The sequence below is a fragment of the Sus scrofa genome, chromosome X (genome assembly GCF_054392235.1).
Source record: "Sus scrofa isolate SSC_HxYL_T2T_F1_AM1 chromosome X, Sscrofa_HxYL_maternal_Yorkshire_Landrace_v2.0, whole genome shotgun sequence".
Lineage (NCBI taxonomy): Eukaryota > Metazoa > Chordata > Mammalia > Artiodactyla > Suidae > Sus > Sus scrofa.
Genome location: NC_139401.1, coordinates 116,834,047 through 116,852,972, shown reverse-complemented (window position 1 = coordinate 116,852,972; position 18,926 = coordinate 116,834,047). Strand labels below are relative to the sequence as shown.

Below are 18,926 nucleotides of genomic sequence, written 5' to 3'. Positions count from 1 at the left end.
ACAACAGCTCACGGCAACGCCGGATCCTTAACCCACTGAGCAAGGCCAGGGATTGAACCTGCAACCTCATGGTTCCTAGTCGGATTCGTTAACCACTGCGCCACGACAGGAACTCCAGAATTTCTATTTTTTTTTTTCTGTCTTTTTAGGGGCGCACCTGTGGCATATGGAAGTTTCCAGGCTGGAGGTTGAATCAGAGCTGTAGCCACCGGCCTACACCACAGTCACAGCAATACCAGATCTGAGCCGCGTCTGTGACCTACACCACAGCTCATGGCAACACCGGACCCTTAACCCACTAATTGAGGCCAGGGATTGAACCTGTGTCCTCATGGATGCTAGTCAGATTCATTTCCACTGAGCCACGACGGGAACTCTTTTTTTTTTTTTTTTTTCCTGCACCCACAGCACGTGGAAGTTCCTGGGCCTAGGGTTAAACCTGTGTCTTAGCAGTGACCTAAGCCACTGCAGTGACAATGCCAGATCCTTAACCCATTGAGTCACATGGGAACTCCAGAATTTCCTTTCTTTTCAAGGCTGAATACTATTGGGCAGGGTAACTTCAGACCCCCCCCACACACACTCTCTTGCTGAGCTCCCAGGAAGACTGCAGGGTGTGGTTCATTTAGAAATGGGCCAGACTTGGAGCCTCCCCATCCCTTCCCTGTTCTTGGAGGTTGGCTACCTCCTCCGAAGGCCCCCAAGGCAGGCTCCTCCCCCAGGCACCTGCCGTGACTCCAGAGGTGGGGAAAGAAAGCCCTGAAGCTGCACGTTCAGAATCCTCATTCCTAATCCCAACTTTGTCATCATTCAGGACTCAACAAATATCTACTGAATGTCTATATGCACCAGGCATTGTGACCAACTTGCTGTGTGACCTTGGGTACACGTCCTGCCATCTCTGGGTCTCAGTTTCTTCATCAGGAAAGCAGAGGATTTGGCCTAAGTGCTATCAAAGGGCCTTCCAGTTGTAAAATGAGTGAATGACTCAATCAAGGTGGCCCCTTTCCCTGGGGCTGGGACCTCCCCACCACCAGCCGTGGGTTATACATACATGTGGCCGCCGTGATTGGCGCCAGCTCATGCCCACAGCTCTGCAGATGTTTCCTCTGCGCGTGTTGTGAGACACACGAGGCATTTTCAGGTGTATCCTGTGTCTGGGGCTGTGGGCAATGGCGCCTCGGCCTCCCCCGGAGCCCACCGCTGTCTGGAGCACCGGGAGACCATGCTCCCCCCGTGCTCTGGGCCCCGCCACCTCAGGCCTTTCTTCTTGCAGTCAGCACCTCCGAAATGCTTCCAGACCCAGAGCCCGCTCCAGCCGTCACGCTGCCCAACTACCTGTTTCCTGTCTCTGAGCCCGACGCCCTGAACAGGGCTGGTGACACTGGTGACCAGGAGGAGCACTGTCTGAAGGAGAAGGTCCCCAGAGAAGACAGTGCCAAGAAGACTGGAAAATCGAAGAAGAGGAGTAAGAAAGAGAGGGAGAGTTTCTTCAAGGGGTGGGCGGGAGGCGGGGGCTGAGTGTGGGAAGGTTCAGAGACACTGGAACAGGAGGCAGTCTGGTGTGGCAGCGATGGGCGGGAAGTCCTCCCTTTGGCAAAGCTGGGCCTCATCAGGTGGCCCGCTCAAAGCCTGGCCTTTCCCAGGCCACTCCCACCTGGCCAGCAGATGCGTCGACTCTTGTAGAAAGGCCACTGATCCCAGTGGGTCGAACCCCATGCTGGGTGTTCAGACACCAGGGATCAGCCCGGGGGCCTCTGCCTCATACTGTGCACTGATCTTCCTTCTCGGCGCTCGGGGAGCTGAGGCGGTGTGTGGGACAGGACTTCGGGCTTTCCCAAGCCCCGGCGTCACTGATTTACTCAGGCGATGGCTGGTGGCACTGCCGTGTCAGTGTGGCAACCAAAGCCCAGTGCCACACTGATCTGCACCACGGTCGCACCTCGAGGCTGCCTTTTTGTTTCAAAAATTAGGCAAGGCGCACTCCGTTCCTCTAAAGGTGGCTCATTGGCAAGAGGTCCCTTGCCCCACATCGTCGCAGCCGTGCTCTGCTTTACCTTTGGGGCCTGAAAGTGAGGGCAGGCCATTGGGCAGGTGCAGGTACCCGAGGGCTGTGCCTGTGGAGAGCGACCCCGGCTCCTCCCCGCCTGCCTCGTGGCGCCCAACTTGGTGAGCTCCTGGGAGCTTGCCCGGCCTCACTCCCCGGGCCCAGCCGCATGCCGCTCTCCCCTTCCCCCCACAGTCCGGAAGACCAAGGGCAACCGCAGTACCTCACCCGTCACCGACCCCAGCATCCCCATACGGAAGAAGTCCAAGGACGGCAAAGGTACGGCTGGGAAGCAGGTGAGGTGGGAAAGGAGCCGGGGGCCGGGCCGCCTGCTCACCGCCCGCCACTCTGCAGGCAGCACCATCTACCTATGGGAGTTCCTCCTCGCCCTTCTGCAAGATAGGAACACCTGCCCCAAGTACATCAAGTGGACCCAGAGAGAGAAAGGCATCTTCAAGCTAGTGGATTCCAAAGCCGTGTCCAAGCTGTGGGGGAAGCAGAAGAACAAGCCTGACATGAACTACGAGACAATGGGGCGGGCGCTAAGGTAGGAGCTATGGGGGCGGGGGCACCGAGTCCGGCCCTGAAGAGTCACCGAGCTCCTCCCTCGGTCCCAGGAGTCCTCTCGCTAAGGGGCCTCCACTTTTCCCTGAAAGCGCTGGGCTCTGTCTGGGTTACATGTAAATACCTCGCTCCTCTGGCGTGGGTCCCCGAGCTGCCCTTCTGAGGCGGGAATTGCTGTGACTTTCCAGCTTGCTTGCCCTGCCACCCCATTTCCCAGGGCCCGTCTGGGAGGAACAGCCCCTTCCTCCTGCATTTCTGTCCTCTCTTTCTCTCTCTTTAGATGGGAAAGAGAATTTGAGGGCCTCCCATCCCCAAGAAAGGCTTTCTTCACATGCTGCAAGCCAGGGGCCCAGGAAGTGGGCCTGGCTTGCCCACAGTTGGTCTCTCAGGCTAGGGGACCGCCGAACCCCCCTCACCCACCCCTCCCATCCTTCACGCACCCCTGTCCTCTGCTCCGAAGCAGGATGGAGGTTGGCACTTGAAATCACATTTTTGGGACCCTCTGAGTCACCAGGGAGAGATGGCAGAAATTTCATAAAAGACTTCCAAGTTCAAGAGCTGGCCCTACCTGGGGTTCCCAGTGTGGCTCAGCAGTTAACAAACCCGACTAGTATCCATGAGGACTCGGGTTCGATCCCTGGTCTCGCTCCGTGGGTTGAGGATCCGGCGTTGCCGTGAGCTGTGGTGTAGGTCACAGACGCGGCTTGGATCTGGCATTGCTGTGGCTCTGGCATAGGCCGGTGGCTACAGCTCTGATTGGACCCCTAACCTGGGAACCTCCATATGCCGTGGGTGTGGCCCTAAAAGGAAAAAGAAAAAAAAAAGAGTTGGCCCTACCAACTCCCTGGCCCTTGGGCTCCTGTCTGACTCCCCCAGCGCTGGCCTCGGGCGTGCCCTGCCCCAGAGGCACGGTGTGTCCCCGGCTCACTGCCTCCTCTCTGCCCTGTGTGCCGCAGATATTACTACCAAAGAGGCATCCTTGCCAAAGTGGAAGGTCAGAGGCTGGTGTACCAGTTTAAGGAGATGCCCAAGGACCTGGTGGTGATTGAAGACGAGGACGAGAGAAGCGAAGTTACAGCCGCCTCCCCTCAGGCCTCCACCCCCTCCACGTCCTCTGCTGGCAGCACCCGGAGAGCCAGCGCCAGGGTCTCCTCCCGGGCTGCCCCGCCGGGTAAGGGCGGCACCTCGTGGGAAAAGCCAAAGGTGCAGCAGCACGTCGGCCTGCAGCCATCCGCCAGCCTGGAATCGGGACCGTCCCCAGACGAGGAGATGCCCACTACCTCTACCGTGCTTGTCTCTCCGCCAGAGAGCCAGGCCAAGCTCACCAAAGCTGTGAGGTGAGGGCGCCCAAGTCGTGGCGAGTCTTCCCGTAGTAGCTCGTGATGGGAGGCGGTTTCAGCTGCTTGCAAAGCTCTGCAGTGTCTCCAGTCTCCTGGGACCCTCGCACCATCCCCAGGAAACCAGTGGGACACTTGTGGGTTAAACGAGGAAAAGTGACTTGCCCGCGCTCACACACCAAAGTGATGGCCAAGCCAGCACTTACTTGACCAGGGGGGCTTCTATCACCAGCTGGGGCTGTTCCTGTGACCCCAGAGTGCTCCCCCAGGAGCCTCCGCCCCTAGGCCATCCCGCCACGCCTCCTCCACTCCAGAAAAGAGGCAACAGAGAACGTTACGGAGATGCCGGCCTCCAAGCCCGCCCGGAAAGCTCCCATTGCTTCTTGTCCACACGAAGGTGCCTCCGGTTTTCCCTGAGAAGTTTGGGCTTTGTCTGTTCATATGTGTGTACCTGTTACCGCACTGGTGTGGGCCATGGGGATGCTCTTCTGAGGAGGGAAGGCAGTAGAGTGGAGCGGTGATGATCACGAGCTCTGGAGTCAGGAAGCCCATTTGTGTCCCTGTTACTAGCTGTGTGGTCTTAGGGCAAGTTGCCTAACCTCTCTGTGCCTGTTTCCTCAAGCAGTAGAATCAGATTGTTGATCTTATCATTCAACTCGTGGTCTGATTGGAAGATTAAGTGAAACCTTGCATGCCAACCATTTAGAATGATCCTTCCTCAGAAGTTCCCTTGTGGCACAGCCGGTTAAGGATCCAGTGTTGCCGCAGCAGTGGTGCAGACTGCAGCTGCAGCCTGGGTTCCATCCCTGGCCTGGGAACTTCCACATGCTGCAAGTGTGGCGAGAAATTTATTTTATATTATTGCTTTTTTGGGCTGCACCTGAGGCACATGGAGGTTCCCAGGCTAGGGATCGAATCCAAGCTGCAGCTGCCGGCCTACGCCACAGCCACAGCCATGCCAGATCCAAGCCAAGTCTGCACCTACACCACAGCTCACAGCAACGCTGGATCCTTAACCCACTGAGCAAGGAGGCCAGGGATGGAACCTGCATCCTCATGGAGACTGGTTGGGTTTGTTTCCACTGAGCCACAATGGGAACTCCAGTTTTGTGTTTTGTTTTGAATTAGAATGATCCCTGGCCTGCATACTGAGTGCTCAAGAAAGAGTAGCTGAAAGGACCATCTAGAAAAAACCACTTTCGCCTCCGTCCCCCCTGTGCCCTCCAGCCCAGCCTCCCACCTGAACCAAATCTGCTTTCTGTTTCTCCTCAGCACTTCGGTGCCCAGCAACATCCACCTGGGAGTGGCCCCTGTCGGGTCGGGCTCGGCCTTGACCCTGCAGACAATCCCGCTGACCACAGTGCTGACCAACGGGCCTCCCGCCAGTACTACTGCTTCCACCCAGCTCGTTCTCCAGAGCGTTCCACCCGCTTCGACCTTCAAGGACACCTTCACTTTGCAGGCCTCCTTCCCCCTGAATACCAGCTTCCAAGAGAACCAAGTGGCAGCGCCAGGGGCACCGCTGATCCTCAGCGGCCTCCCCCAACTTCTGGCTGGGACCAACCGTCCGAACAACCCAGCACCACCGTCGGTCACAGGGGCTGGCCCAGCGGGGCCCAGCTCTCAGCCCCCCGGGACTGTCATTGCAGCCTTCATCAGGACTTCCGGTGCCACAGCCGCCCCTGGGGTCAAGGAAGGGCCGCTGAGGCCCTCCTCGTATGTGCAGGGCGTGATGACTGGGGCCCCCATGGAGGGGCTGCTGGTTCCTGAAGAGACCCTGAGGGAGCTCCTGAGGGATCAGGCTCACCTTCAGCCACTTCCAACCCAGGTAGTTTCCAGGGGTTCCCACAATCCGAGCCTTCTGGGAAACCAGACTCTCTCTCCTCCCAGCCGCCCCACTGTTGGGCTGACCCCGGTGGCTGAACTTGAGCTCTCCTCAGGCTCAGGGTCCCTGTTTATGGCTGAGCCTAGTGTGGCCACATCTGGGAGCCTGCTGACCAGATCCCCAACCCCAGCCCCCTTCTCTCCGTTCAACCCTACTTCCCTCATTAAGATGGAGCCCCATGACATATGAAGGGCGGGGTGGGGAGGGAAGTGTGAGCCCCCAGGCAAAATTGAACAGCGTTTGTACCCGGACTTCCTCTAAGAGAGACTGACTTAAGTAGCACACCTGCCCTTACATTTCAGTGGGTTGTCCACACACCAGCACCCCCCCACCCCCCCGCCCCCGGTGCCCCAGCCCCGCCTGGTGTCACTATAGCCAAGACAGGCCCAGTTGGAACATCCCTGGCATCAGACCATGGCTTTCAAGAGCAATAGGGCATACGCTCTTGTCGGGGTGATGGGCTGACTTGGTGATGGAGGGCAAACCTGTCGAGACGTTTGTGACCAGGGCTGGGGTCGGGGCTTTGAGAGGAGTCTTTTGGCCTGGCTGGATGTCACCATCTTCGCTCCCTCCACACAGTAGTTACTAGCCCGCCTGTGAATATCTCTGTACGTATTTGGGTGTACTCGTGGGTCTGTATCTCCGTTTCTTTGGTGAGAACGGGGGTGTAGCTGTGAGGTCTTCAAGGGTATGTGTCCCTCTGTGGCTCAGCCACAGAGATGGGGACTTTGCTGTTTTAAGGGAAAGCGTTCTTTCATTCCCTTTGTACAAACCAAGATTCGGTTGTTCTGAGACTACGGGGTGCAGGTTTGAGCCCCCAAATCTGGAGAGATGTCACAGAGCTGGGGCAGGTCCAGGGGACAAGTGAGTCAGTGAGCATGTGTGTTGGGAAAGACGCAGTTCTTGGGGACAAGGAGAGGGCCGACTGAGATCAAACCATGAAGAGAGGGAAGGAATTCTGCCCTGGGGAGCAGCCCCCTCCCCACCAGGTTAGATGAAGTCTTCCCCCCCGCCCCCCAGCCTCTTGGCCCTGCAGGCATTTGCCAGCGGGCCGGAACCTTGATCTCCCCAGAATACCTTTCCGAAGCGCCCCTCACAGTCAGAGCCAGCCACAAAGTCCCCAGGGGCAGAAGGGCTCCATTCATTGATGCATGGGCTGTAATACCAGCCTTCATGGGCGCCCTGGCCTGCACCCCAGATCCTGGCTTCTCTCTTGATTAATTTCACCCCTGTTATCCCCAGGCGTGCTGGGGCTCATCCTAGCGATGTGCCTCGGGTCCGCCTCCGTTCCTGCTCCTGCCTACTTGCCGCTCAGCCCGCGTCCTGGTCCCCCGGCGGCCTGCCCACCCGGCCCCTCCCGCGATGGCCACGGCAGATGCCTCCAGCGGGGCCGTCGCCCCCAAGCGCCAGCTCCCCGGCTCACCCTGGTTCCTCCGCCGCGAAGGCGGCAGGCAGCCGAGGCGCGCGCACCCCCCCCCCCCCCCCCCCCCCCCCCCCGTCCTTCCGATCTGTCTCTCCATGGCTTCTTCCTGCCGTCTTTGCTCTTTCTGAGAAGGGATCAGCCAATTCTCTCTTTTTCTTTTTAAAGCCAATTCTCACTTAGTCAACCCCGGGCCTAGGGCCCTGAGCCCCTCCCTTCTCTCTTCTGTGAATTCCCTTTCCTCTCTCCCCACCCAGTTCGGGAGTAAGGCTAAGAGCCCTAACATGTCAGAAACAGTGGTATTACCTGGTGAATTTGGTTAATGTGAATCCGTGCCTCGGGACCTCTGTGTCCTCGGCACAAAACCAGCCACTTGACCTAACTACCTCCCCGGTCGCCCTTCTCTCTCTCCTCCCCGTCACTGCCAAGCCCGGCATCGTCCTCTCTTACTTCTTCTCGTTCTCCCTCTTCTCCCCCAAGAGGGAACCATGTATTGTTGTACAAGTGTATTTATTACACATCTCCAGCACTTGGCATTAACGTGCCTTTTTCTAATAAAATCAATTTATTATGACAGTTTCCTGGTGGTGGAAAGTAAAGCATCTCGAGAAAGGGTCATCTTAAAAGGTTTTTTTGCACAAAGGTTAAAACATGTTTAACCTTTTTTTTTATGTTTAAAAATGTTTAATGGATTTTGCCTCATGGGTTAGGGGGCCCCCTCTCCCCAACCCCACAGAATTCATCATCTGAAGGTCACTGATACCCCTGCAGTGACATCGAAGGTCTTCGTCACAGTCCTTGGCTCCTGCGAGCCCTCACGGCACTTGACACTACTTCCTACCCCCTCCCACAATGGCTGGGCTCAGCCCCTTCCTCTGCCACCGCCACCGCCCTCTGTCTGTGCGCCTGCTGGCTCCGCATCTACGGCTTGAGGTGTGGGTGCCCCCAAGGGCCTCATCCGTCCTCCTGGCTCCAGTGAGGTGCTTTGGGGTTGGGTTTGCAATCTAGAGCTCCGGCCCCCACTTTCCCCTCGGCTTCTGGCTCCCATTTCCAGTGATCTGCTGGATTTTCTACCTAGACTCCTGTCAGTCCCTCAGAGACTGACCCGCTATTGAAAATGAATTTTGAAAGTCCTACACACACACACCTTTCCAAACGAAAAGGCCGTCATGACGTGCCTATTTCTCTTAATGGTGCCACCAGTTTCCTGACCCTCTAAGCTCAACATTTGAGGGCCATCTGATGGCTGCGTTCACTTGACCCTGTCCCCTCCCCATCTCCTGAAGTCCAGCGGGGTTTGCCGTGTCTCTCAAGCTTTTCCTCTACATTCCCAGAGCCTCCAGCCTGGCTCCAACTTACCCAGAGCTTATCTCCCTCCCTGGACACGGCAGCCCCCCGGGTGGGACCCGTTCTCACCCCCTCCAATCTGCTAGGGCCAGGATTCTGTTCTTCCTCTGCCAAAAAGCTTCCAGGGGCTCGTCACTGCCTTACATGTAGGCGTGATGCTCAAAAAACTTAACCTCCGATCTGTTTTTAGCAGCTGGGCATTAACCCTTTCTCTTCTGAGTCATGAAGCAGTCCAGGGGTTCCGGAGGAGGGGTGGGGGAGCCCTTGAGGGCTCAGGGCAGTTGTTCCAGAGTATTTTGCGCTTAGCCTCAGCTCTGTCTTCAGACGAGGTCCCAAGTCTTGGACCTCCCGGCCAGGCCCTCTACTAGCAAGTCCTAACTGACTTCCACAGGGGTCTTACATTGTGCTTCCACCCCGCGTACTGCTCCAGTCAAACGGACGGACGCACTGGCCTTTGCACGTGCCTCTGCTGGAGTTTCCACTTCTGTGCTTTTGCTTTACTTGGTTCTGCTCAGCCAGAGTGTTCTTCCCACCCTGCTGTACCAGTTAAATTGTATGCATCCTTCAGGGTTCAGTTGATGGAAGCTGCCTCCCCAGACCAGCCTATCCTCAAGCGAGTTCATTTTAAATGGGTTGCAATTGCCGCTCTTTTGGCAACTGATGGAGAGCAGCCTGTGACATCTCCTCTATGATAATCACAAACTGTCACATCGATCTTCAACAACCTGGACCTATTTAGTCTCCCCAATTAGTGTGATGCCTTCTGAGGGGCGGGGGACTATGTCACCCACAGAGCAGGGCACACTACGAAGTATCTAGTGAGCATCAGTGAACGGTCGCTGATTGAGCTGGTGAGAGATGGGGACCAAAGTTTGAGGTAGGTGACCTCCGACCTCCCCTCTGCACAGGCACTCACCGCAGGTGCTCCACTGCCCAGGGTCTGCCCTCCCTGGCCCAGTGCCCTCTGGAACCCCCACCCCACCCCACCCCCAGCCTTAGCACTCAAGAGTCGTTACTACTTTGAACATCCCCTGTCCCTAAAGAAACTTCCCTGTCCAGTTTCTTTCCTCCTCAAAGTGTTAAATTAGCTAATCTGATTAACCTGTGCTGATATAGTTATGGGAGAGGGCTAGAGGAGAGCCTCAGGAGACAGGTTCATTTCAACCAGGGTCATGTGGCAACGACATCCCTGCCTTTGCAATGGTTTAGTTTAATGGAGTCAAGAGACTTGCTCCTCACTCCCAGCAGCCAGTGCATTACTCGCTCCTCTGGGCTCCCACAGCACTTTGTATATACCTCTTATTGTAGCACTTAGCACACAGTAGCTCCTTAGCTATGTGTTTATGTATGTTTTCCCTCCAATAGACTGTGAGCTCCTCAAGGACAGGGACTGTGTGTTAGTCACTGATGTATCCCCAGCGCCTAGCACAGTGCCTGGCACACAGTAGGTGCTCAATAAATGTTTATGGAAAGAATGAATGAGTCCTGTTTCTAATCGTGAGGATTTCAGCCCTATACTAAGGCAGACAAGAGGGGAGGGAGAAGGACAGCCCGTTCTTGGGGGCCACCACCGCTGCTGACCCCTCTTACAGCGCTATGGGCAGCTGCCTCCTTTCCCCATGTCTGTGGCCACCCCAGGACACCAGGGTACACAAGGAACGCAAGGCTGCTTCCTGCAGTGACTTGCTGTCACCAGGTGCCTCGAGGGACTCTGAACTCCTGCCTTTTGCTGATGACCCCTTCCTGGGACATCACTATGGCCTCATCTTTGGGTGGAACCGAGTGGTAGAAATGTCAGGTCCGGTGGAAGGGGCGGGGCAAGAAATATTATTAGTCTTTCAGACCCGACCATGTTTTGTTTTGTTTTGTTTTGTTTGCTATTTCTTGGGCTGCTCCTATGGAGGTTCCCAGGCTAGGGGTTGAATCGGAGCTATAGCCACCGGCCTACGCCAGAGCCACAGCAACACGGGATCCGAGCCGCGTCTGCAACCTACACCACAGCTCCCGGCAAGGCCAGATCGTTAACCCACTGAGCAAGGGCAGGGACCGAACCCGCAACCTCCTGGTTCCTAGTCGGATTCGTTAACCACTGCGCCACAACGGGAACTCCCCGATCATGTATTTTTAAAGAGGCAAGTGTCTCCGGCTCAAAGGCCGCTGGATCTGAGGTGAGTGAGCTCTTTGCCCTCTGGGCCGCTCCCAGGCTTGGGAGGCCAAGGCGGTGGGTCGCAGCAACAGCCGCCGCCTTGGCACGCCAGGCTGGGGGCCCGTGTCCAGCAGGTGGCGCTGTGGAGCCAGCGAAGGCGGGCGGGCGGGCGGCCGGGCGGCCTGGCGGAGCCGGGGAAGGGAGAGGTGGCCAGGGCGGGGCCTGCCGCTCCAGAGAGAGACAGCCGAAGCCGACATCTTCCCGTCCCTCTGTCCTGACCGTGAGCCCTCAACCAAGGCCTTTCTTCGCTCGAGATCTTGGAACTTTCCCCAGGGCCCCCGCCCCCTCCACTTTCCGGGGGGGGGGGGATTTAGCAGTCCTTTGAATGCCCTCTCCCCATTGGCCGGCCGCGCCCTGGCCCCGCCCCCTTCACCGCCCCCCCCCCCGTCCCCCCGCCTCCCGGACTAGCAGGTGAGCACGCGGCTGGCCTAGCCTTCAGCGCCGGCAGCCGCTCTTGTCCTGGCTGTGCGAGTGAGCCCCGGCCACCGCCCCGTGCCGCCGGGCGCCTGGCCTGGCCCACCTCCCCACTGCGGCCTGCTTGTAGCTATACTTTCACGCGGCGCCGCTTTCAACCGTGAAATCAGCGATCCGGGCGCCGGCGACAGCCGTTTGCCCGCGGATGGCTGCGGCCGCCCGCGGCACGAGCCCGGGCTCCTGGGGGGCCGGCATGCGGACGGGGTGACATCCGAGCCCAGCTGCACAACGCTGCGTCTGGCCAGCGCCCCTTGCCGGCCGTGGAAAGCTGTAGTCTAGAGGAACACGTGGAGTCCGGCCCGCCCCGCTGCGGGGTCCAGAAGGCCCGAGCACTTGGCGCCTCCTCCTGGCAGCTAAGCAGGCAGTCCTCGGGGCCGACTCCATCCCCCCCCACCCCAAACACACACGCACACACGTCTCAGCAGGGGCGGGACCCTCATAGGTTAGAATACGGAACCGACAGGAGTTTACCGCCCAATTCACCACCCCGACCTAAACGGCGATGCAGGGAGAGCGGAGGAATGGCCCTTTCTCAGGGAGAGTGAGACTTGAGCAGGGCCTCCCTTTCAACCCTGCGCCCCAAAGAGGAACATTCTGGTAAGGCCATCATTAACTCGGCTCGTGACTTCAGCATGTAGGAGGAACTAACTCCGGCTAAACAGCCGTGTTTACTCAATGTGATTCTCCTGTGTCGTCCGTAAATTGAGCCCCATTTAGGTCCAAAAGATTAGGTTCTCGCTCACCTGAGGTCAGCCTGGGTGTTAAGCGGTGGGCAGGCCCTTTCCCCCAGGCTGTACTGAAAGGATCAGCTCATTTAGTAAGAGGCCAGCATCCTCACCCCAGTGTGGACCAGGGATGCTGATTTACCTCCTGCTTTATGGGATTCACAGTCCAAACCTCCTACTTTGATCTTTCCACTCTGGGAGAAGGGTAGTGAAAGGACTCCAGAGGTGAGGGGAAAGGAATCTGAAAGCGAGAGACAAGAAACTGCTGTCTGGTTCCACTTTTGTTTTTGGTCTTTTTGTCTTTTTAGGGCCGCACCCTCAGCATATGGAGGTTCCCAGGCTAGGGGTCCAATCGGAGCTGTAGCCGCCGGCCTGCACCACAGCCACAGCAACTCGAGATCCCCAACCCACTGAGCGAGGCCACGGATGGAACCTCCTGTCCTCATGGATGCTAGTCGGGTTCGTTAACCGCTGAGCGAGCCACAGCGGGAACTCCTGGTTCCACTTTTAACTCACTTTCTCCAGAGAAATAAAGGGGTGTGTGTACCCTCACACCCAAACCCAAGCCCCCAAGGCTGTCCATGGGTTCCCAAAGGACCATTTCCTGGTCCTTTGGGGTCATTCTGATTTTGCCCACAGCATCTCCCTCCTGCCCTAAATGGAAATCTTTATAGTACCCCCACCACTCACTCATCATCCTTCCTTCTGAATCTCAAGCAATCGCCCTTTCCCCTCCCTCTGCCTGTCCTACCTCCAACACATTTTTACCAATGTAGTAAAGTCAAAAAAGCCTTGGAGTTCCCGTCATGGCTCAGCGGTTAACGAACCCAACTAGCATTCATGAGGACAGGAGGTTCCATTCTGGCCTCACTCAGTGGGTTAAGGGTCCAGCGTTGCTGTGGCTGTGGTGTAGGCCGGCAGCTACAGCTCCAATTAGACCCCTAGCCTGGGAACCTCCATATGCCGCGAGAGTGACCCTAAGGAGACCAAAAAAAAAAAAAAAGCCTCTGTCACTACCCAGTTTCAAGAGTTCCCATAGTTCCCCATCGTTCAAGGCAAAGGTCAAAGCCATGCTCCTTGGCACAGCCGGTAGGGCTCCTACACCCTCCTTCCCCATTTGTCCCTTCAAGCTGCCATGACACTGAAGTGGGTTGCAGTTTCTTGTACACACGACCCTCCTCTTTATCTCCCAGCCCGTGCTCAGATGTCCGCTTAGTTCGAAGATTCTTCCCTGCCCCTCCCAATTCCCATTTTCCTACTTGTCAACTAGGCATCACTTCCAACCACCCTGGGGCCCTTGCGCATTCCTCTGAGCTCCCACAGTATCCTGGGCCCAGCCGGATCCTCGCACTCACCACATGGCCTCAGGTGTGTTCGGGGACCCAAGGCCTCGGGATCAGAAAGTGGAGAAGCGAAGGCCAACAGGGAGATTTAATGCTGCTCCTCCATCTGAGCAGAAAGACCAGGGTCGAAGCCCGCTCCTGGGGTTTGAGCAAAGAGAGCAGCGCGCAGTTCACTCCGAGGGCTGGCTGGCCTCCCATTGGCCAGACACGCCTCCCACCCCCGACCCCGGGCCTGTAAGCTGACAGTGCTCTCCGGAGGCCCAGCCCAGCCGCAGTGAGAGGCCCTATGAACGGAGCTTAAAAGGGCCTCCTCCCAGGCCTGCAAACCTCTCCTTCCCCTCAAAACAGTAACAGGCTTGTTCAGGTGCCAGTACTCAGAAGGAATTATAGCTTCTAGCCCTGTCTTTTGGAAGTAAGGAGAAAAGTTGTGAAATCCAGGATGGGCGTCTTGCCTCCACAGGAGCTGGGTCTTACTTAGGAAAGCAGAACCACAGGTGAGCAGCAGGGGACACTGGTTAGACAGCGAGAGCAATGACAAGACCATGAAGTCAGCTGCTGACACAGGTGGCCCAGGGCAAGAAAGAGCACCAGCAGGCAGGTGATTCCTTTGAATTAAAAAGGAACATTCAGGAGTTCCCTAGTGGGCTAGGGGGATTAAGGATCCTGTGCTGTCCCTGTGGAGGCTCGGGTTCTGGTTAGGATTCGGCACTTTCACCGCTGCAGCCCAGGTCCAGTGCCAGTCCTAGGTCTGGGAGCCAAGATCGCATGTCAAGCTGCTGCAGGCCGCAGCCTGAATACGATGGATCATCCGTCGCAGCAGCCGCCTCAGAGGGCCCCTCCCTGCGATCCTGCTGCTCCTGGGGCCAAAGAGGAATCTGTGTGCGTGTTCAGTGGCAAGCACTCATTTCTCCTCACTAGCCCGGACCCAGGACTTGCCCCTGCCTTTCCTTTTCCTTCTAGATGTTACCCCAGTGACCTAGATGTTCACTGGCCCCTTGACCTTGTCCACATTGGCTATGCCCAGAAGGCCCCCAAACTGCAAAGCAGGATTGGGGCTTTCGGCACTGATTTCGTGGGGATGCCGTCTTCTTGAACCACGGAAAAGCCCGTGCATGTGGGGAGGACAGAAAAGAGACCGGAGACAGAGGCCCTGACACAGGTTTTTCAGTATGCAAGTGTTTTAGACGACTCCACAGCCAGTTGCTCAAAACGAAACAAAGGGCAGCCAAAATACACACCCAAATGCAAAAAGTAAAGGCAAACATAAAAGAAACCACACAATACCATGAACCCCAACAAAATCAAAAAATTAAAACCCAAAAAAACCCCTCAACTTTATATATATATATATATTTTTTTTTTTTTTAAAAAGGGAGAACAACTGTTCAAAACCAACTGGGCAGTATGGTGGGGGTGGGGAGCAGTCCTACAGAAGGGGGCCTAGAACCTCCCCCTGGGAACAAAGAACAAACACAATACAAAGAAAATAACCACCAATGCTCCTGCAGGGTCAGGAGTCTCCAGAGAACAGATTGTCCCATCCTCAAACTGGCTTTTTTTTTTTTTTTTTTTGCCTTTTTTTTAATCTTTTTTTTTTTTCCATTTTCTTCTTTTGTTGTTGTTGTTTTAGCACCTGTACAATAAAACTGTACCATCTCCAACCAGAGCCGGCCATAGGGAGGCCCTCCCGCCTTTGCATGGTACATACTCTCTACAAGGATTGTTCGGAAAAATAGCAATTGGTAGAAAAATAAGAACAAGAGTGGGAAAGACACGGCCACAGAGGGGGCTGGGGGGAAGCAGCCGGAGCCCCGGCCTCTCTCCCACTCTCTCCAGGGACAAACCCAGCCTGGAAGGGAGGCCTGGTGGGGACACGCACTAGGCCCCGGGTCCCCAGGCAGGCGTGGAGCCGGCTGGATGCCAGTCTCCTGCGCGCACTTGCCTAGGAAATAGCCGCGGCCTGGGTTTCCGCATCTGGCAGGCAATCCCAGAGCCCTCTGCAGATTCCAAAGGAGAATGGGGAGCAGAGGGAGAAAGGCGAGAGACGAAAGGGGTGCAGTGAGGGGGAGAGAGGGGGACGAGGGCGGGGTGCTCAGAGGCTCAGGATCCAGGGCGGGGTGGGGCGGGATGGGGTGGGGTCGCCGGGGGAGCAGGGGTGAAAGCTGTGGGAACAAACCCATATTGTGCGCTCCGAGGAGGGCAGTGAGGACAGCGAGGAGGGGGCGACCCACTCTCGACCCTCCTCGTTAGAGTAACTCTTTAACCCCTTAGCCCCACCGCCCTTCCCTCCCCAGTAAACACTAACCTGCGACAGACAGCAGGGCTGCTGCGAAGGGCAGGGGCTTGAGAGGAGAATAAACTGGGGGAGGGGTGAGCACCAAAGCCTCAGGATTTACCCCCAAGCCCCTAGCCCTGCACCAGCGCCAGCCGCCTTCACCGGTCACGAGTCGATGGCCCCCCGAGCCCGCCCGGCCCTCCCCAGCGGTGGGAAAAAACCTGGGAGGAAGGTTTTCAGAGGGAGGGGACACGGCCTCAGAGCTTCATCAAGAAAGACAAAGAAAGGAGGTGAGGAAAGTCCCTCAATACAACGAGTTGTCTCAAATCGTCACAGTGATACAGACTTATCAGAAACCAATGAAACAATACAAATTAAATACTAATAAAATAAATACTATGGAAGACAGAAGAACACAGGGGAACGGAGGGGGCGCTCAGAGATTTGGGCTTTTTTCATTTCTCGAGAGAGGCTGCAGCCACCCAGGGCCCAGGTTTGATCTCGGTCACACACAAGGAAGCCAGTCCAAGGGACCCTGGCGCCACCTCCCACCACCCCTGGGACCTCTTGTCCTCAGACGCAGAGTTCAACTTTCCACCCCCATCACCAACCACGACAACAATGACGATGACAGGGAGATGAGAACTAACTGTAACCAAAAAAAAAAAAAAAAAAAAAAAAAAAAAAAAAAAAAAAAAAATCCAGAATCCAGTCACTACTGCTGGCATGCTGGCATTGATAAGGCGGCTTCTTGTTGGTCCGTGTTATTGCCTCAGTCTGCAGTCCGGTGCTCGGTGGGGAGAGACACGGGAGGTGGGGGAGGGGTGAACTTGGGAGGAGACAGAAGGGGGGGGCGTTTTTCCCGGTCAACTGTTCCAGGGCTGGAACTCCACCTCCGACCCTAGGAGGCGAAGCAGCTCCGCCTCGTACCGCACCAGCTCCACAGTCTCAGAGGAGCCCAGGGCGGAGGTGGCGTCCAGGCCTCCAGGCCTCTCGGCAGGAGTCAGCAGCTGACTGGAGGCCACCTGCCGGCAGAACTCGGCCTTGGGCAGGGTGGCGATTTCAAAGTGCGGGAACCGAGCCTGAAAGATCCTGGAGGAAAGCTTCAGCCTCTTCAGGACGTCGGTAAAGAGAAACCAGTTGCAGGGCCTGGAAAAGGCAAGCCTGGGAGTCAGGGGAGCGGCCGAGGGCACGCCTGCCGCCTGGCTGCCCTCCCCTCAGCCCCAGGCTCCTCGGGCGTGGCGGAAACGTCCTCGTGTCCCCGGCGTGGGCAGGCCCAGCTTTCTGCTAAGTGGTGGGCACTCAACCCGTGATCGACCTCTTCCAAAACGTGGGAGCAGGAGGGCAACGAGCCTTCCCGGACCTCAAACTCTGAGCAGGCTTCCCCAGGCCTTGCCTGCACCCGTGACCTGGCATTTACCACCTGCTGGGACCCGTTCTTCCCCCAGCGCCCCCCACTCTGTCCGGTTTCCCTTTCCTGCTCTCACGCCTGCTTTCCCTTCCTCCTTGTTCTCCAAGATCTTCTCCAGCAGAGGGGGAGCCGTGGAGAAAGGCCTAAACTGCGGGTAATCCAAAAGGCATTTCTCTTTGGCTCTGGAATGCATTAGACAAGTTTTTTTCTTCCACGGCGGCGGCGGCAGCACCATGGTTTCTGCAGGGCCAGAGCTCACGTTACAGCCAGTCAGTCTGACTTTGCTGAGCACACCCGACTGGGCGGCAGCCTGGGGACAGCTGGGAGGGGGGCCGCGAGTCCGGCACCGGCCGCATGCTTGCTTTGACTAAACCAGGCAGGCAGGCAGGCTGCAGCCCCACGTTAGCGGGCCCTGTTTCCAGGGCTGTCCCTCGTCACCGTTCCACTGTCTCACTTCCAGCCTTTGCCACTTTTGGCCTGGACCATGTTGCATCAGCCCCCTAACTAGTTTCCCACTGCCAAGAGTCACTCTTCTGCACCCCACCACTCAATGGGTCCTCTATGACTCTTTGTTTTCTAAAAAGAAAATCGGACCTTTTCACTCGCTCCCTAAACCACTTTCAATGGATCCCCAGTACCTCCAGCAAAAACCCCTTCCAACTCTAAGGCATGATTATCATGGAAGACCTTCCAAACCTGACCCCATTCAACCCCTTCAGCCCAACCTCCACCCAATCGCCCCCCCCCAACACACACACATTCTGTATCCCCCATCCCACTGAGGGCCAGCCATTTGAAAAAGGACCAGTCCTGCCTTCCGGGCTTTCTGAACTTGAATGTCTCAGGGTCTTTGCTCATGCCACACCCTGCATCCTCCTCTCCTCGCTGGCCCAGGACAGACTGTGTAAAGCCTTCCCCAGATGTAACTGGTTGCTCATCACATCTCCATGGTCTCATGGCACTCGGTTTGGACCCCCGTCCCAGTACCTATAACGGAGCCCATTTTGGAAAGAATATAAAAGAAATGTAAACTGTGGTTCTCTCTGTGGCGCAGGAACGAGGACTTGGAGTGGACTGGAACTCGACACCCTTCTGAACTGTTTGAGTTTCTTACAATAATAAATATACTTAGGATATTTGGTCTTTTATTAGAGTTAATAGTATTCTCGTCTGTCTCTTCCACAAGACTGGAGAGTCTCTGAAGGCCAGAACTGTGTTCTAGGGCTGAGTTTGACCGGGTACAACTACTTAAGACATGTTTCTGGAACTGAATGTTCTGCACAGCACCTAGAACGTCTACGCAGGCCCACAGTCCTTGTCCCTAAAATGCATCATTTCTTCCAAATGACAATAACCTCTGTGGTCACACACGATCAGGGTTAAGAGAAAGGGAATATAGGTACCGGATACTTGAACGTCGCCTTCAAAGAATAGAGGGAAAAATACCCTATGGGGAACATGAACACTACTGTTGAGAATTCAGTCTTGCTTTGATGATTCAGAAGGTACTTCTGAACCCCACAGGGCCTCAGAGTCACCATTCTACACGCCCCCCCCCCTTCTTCAAGATCATACATTTTCACCTTGTGCTGCAGCTGTAGAGAAGGGCAGATTTGGAAGAGGCGCTGGAGGAATACCACCAGGAAAACCAGCTTTGCTGGTACCAAGCTCTCAACCAAAAACCTGCCTGCCACCCGGCTTGCTGAATTGCCCGGTGTTCTGTCCACACCTAAAGCACACTACCCTGGTCCTTTTACGGCCTGGGGCCCAAGATCCTGTTTCAGAGAAGGAGGTGCTGAATACTTTGGAGGAATTAATTAACTGTGCAATACTATATCCCAAAGGCCCAGTCCTGCCCTCGGGGATCAGCTTATGCCCGGAAGAATAAGGAC

General features: G+C 56.4%; 2 protein-coding genes across 10 annotated transcripts in view; one reads left to right on the top strand and one right to left on the bottom strand.

Annotated features, from left to right (window-relative positions):
* ELF4 (E74 like ETS transcription factor 4) overlaps positions 1–7,829 on the top strand; it is a 41,352-nt gene extending 33,523 nt beyond the window's left edge. For all 4 annotated transcript variants that reach the window (XM_003135369.5, XM_005673902.4, XM_005673900.4 and 1 more), the window contains 5 exons: positions 1,277–1,468; positions 2,243–2,326; positions 2,402–2,594; positions 3,568–3,948; positions 5,221–7,829. In XM_003135369.5, the coding sequence (XP_003135417.2) occupies positions 1,277–1,468; positions 2,243–2,326; positions 2,402–2,594; positions 3,568–3,948; positions 5,221–6,022 (1,652 nt within the window). In that variant the 3' untranslated portion in view covers positions 6,023–7,829. The remainder of the gene's footprint in view (positions 1–1,276; positions 1,469–2,242; positions 2,327–2,401; positions 2,595–3,567; positions 3,949–5,220) is intronic.
* Positions 7,830–14,901: 7,072 nt separating this feature from the next.
* The window catches only part of BCORL1 (BCL6 corepressor like 1), a 65,143-nt gene continuing 61,118 nt past the window's right edge, over positions 14,902–18,926 (bottom strand). For all 6 annotated transcript variants that reach the window (XM_021080543.2, XM_013986421.3, XM_085008793.1 and 3 more), the window contains one exon: positions 14,902–16,772. In XM_021080543.2, the coding sequence (XP_020936202.2) occupies positions 16,490–16,772 (283 nt within the window). In that variant the 3' untranslated portion in view covers positions 14,902–16,489. The remainder of the gene's footprint in view (positions 16,773–18,926) is intronic.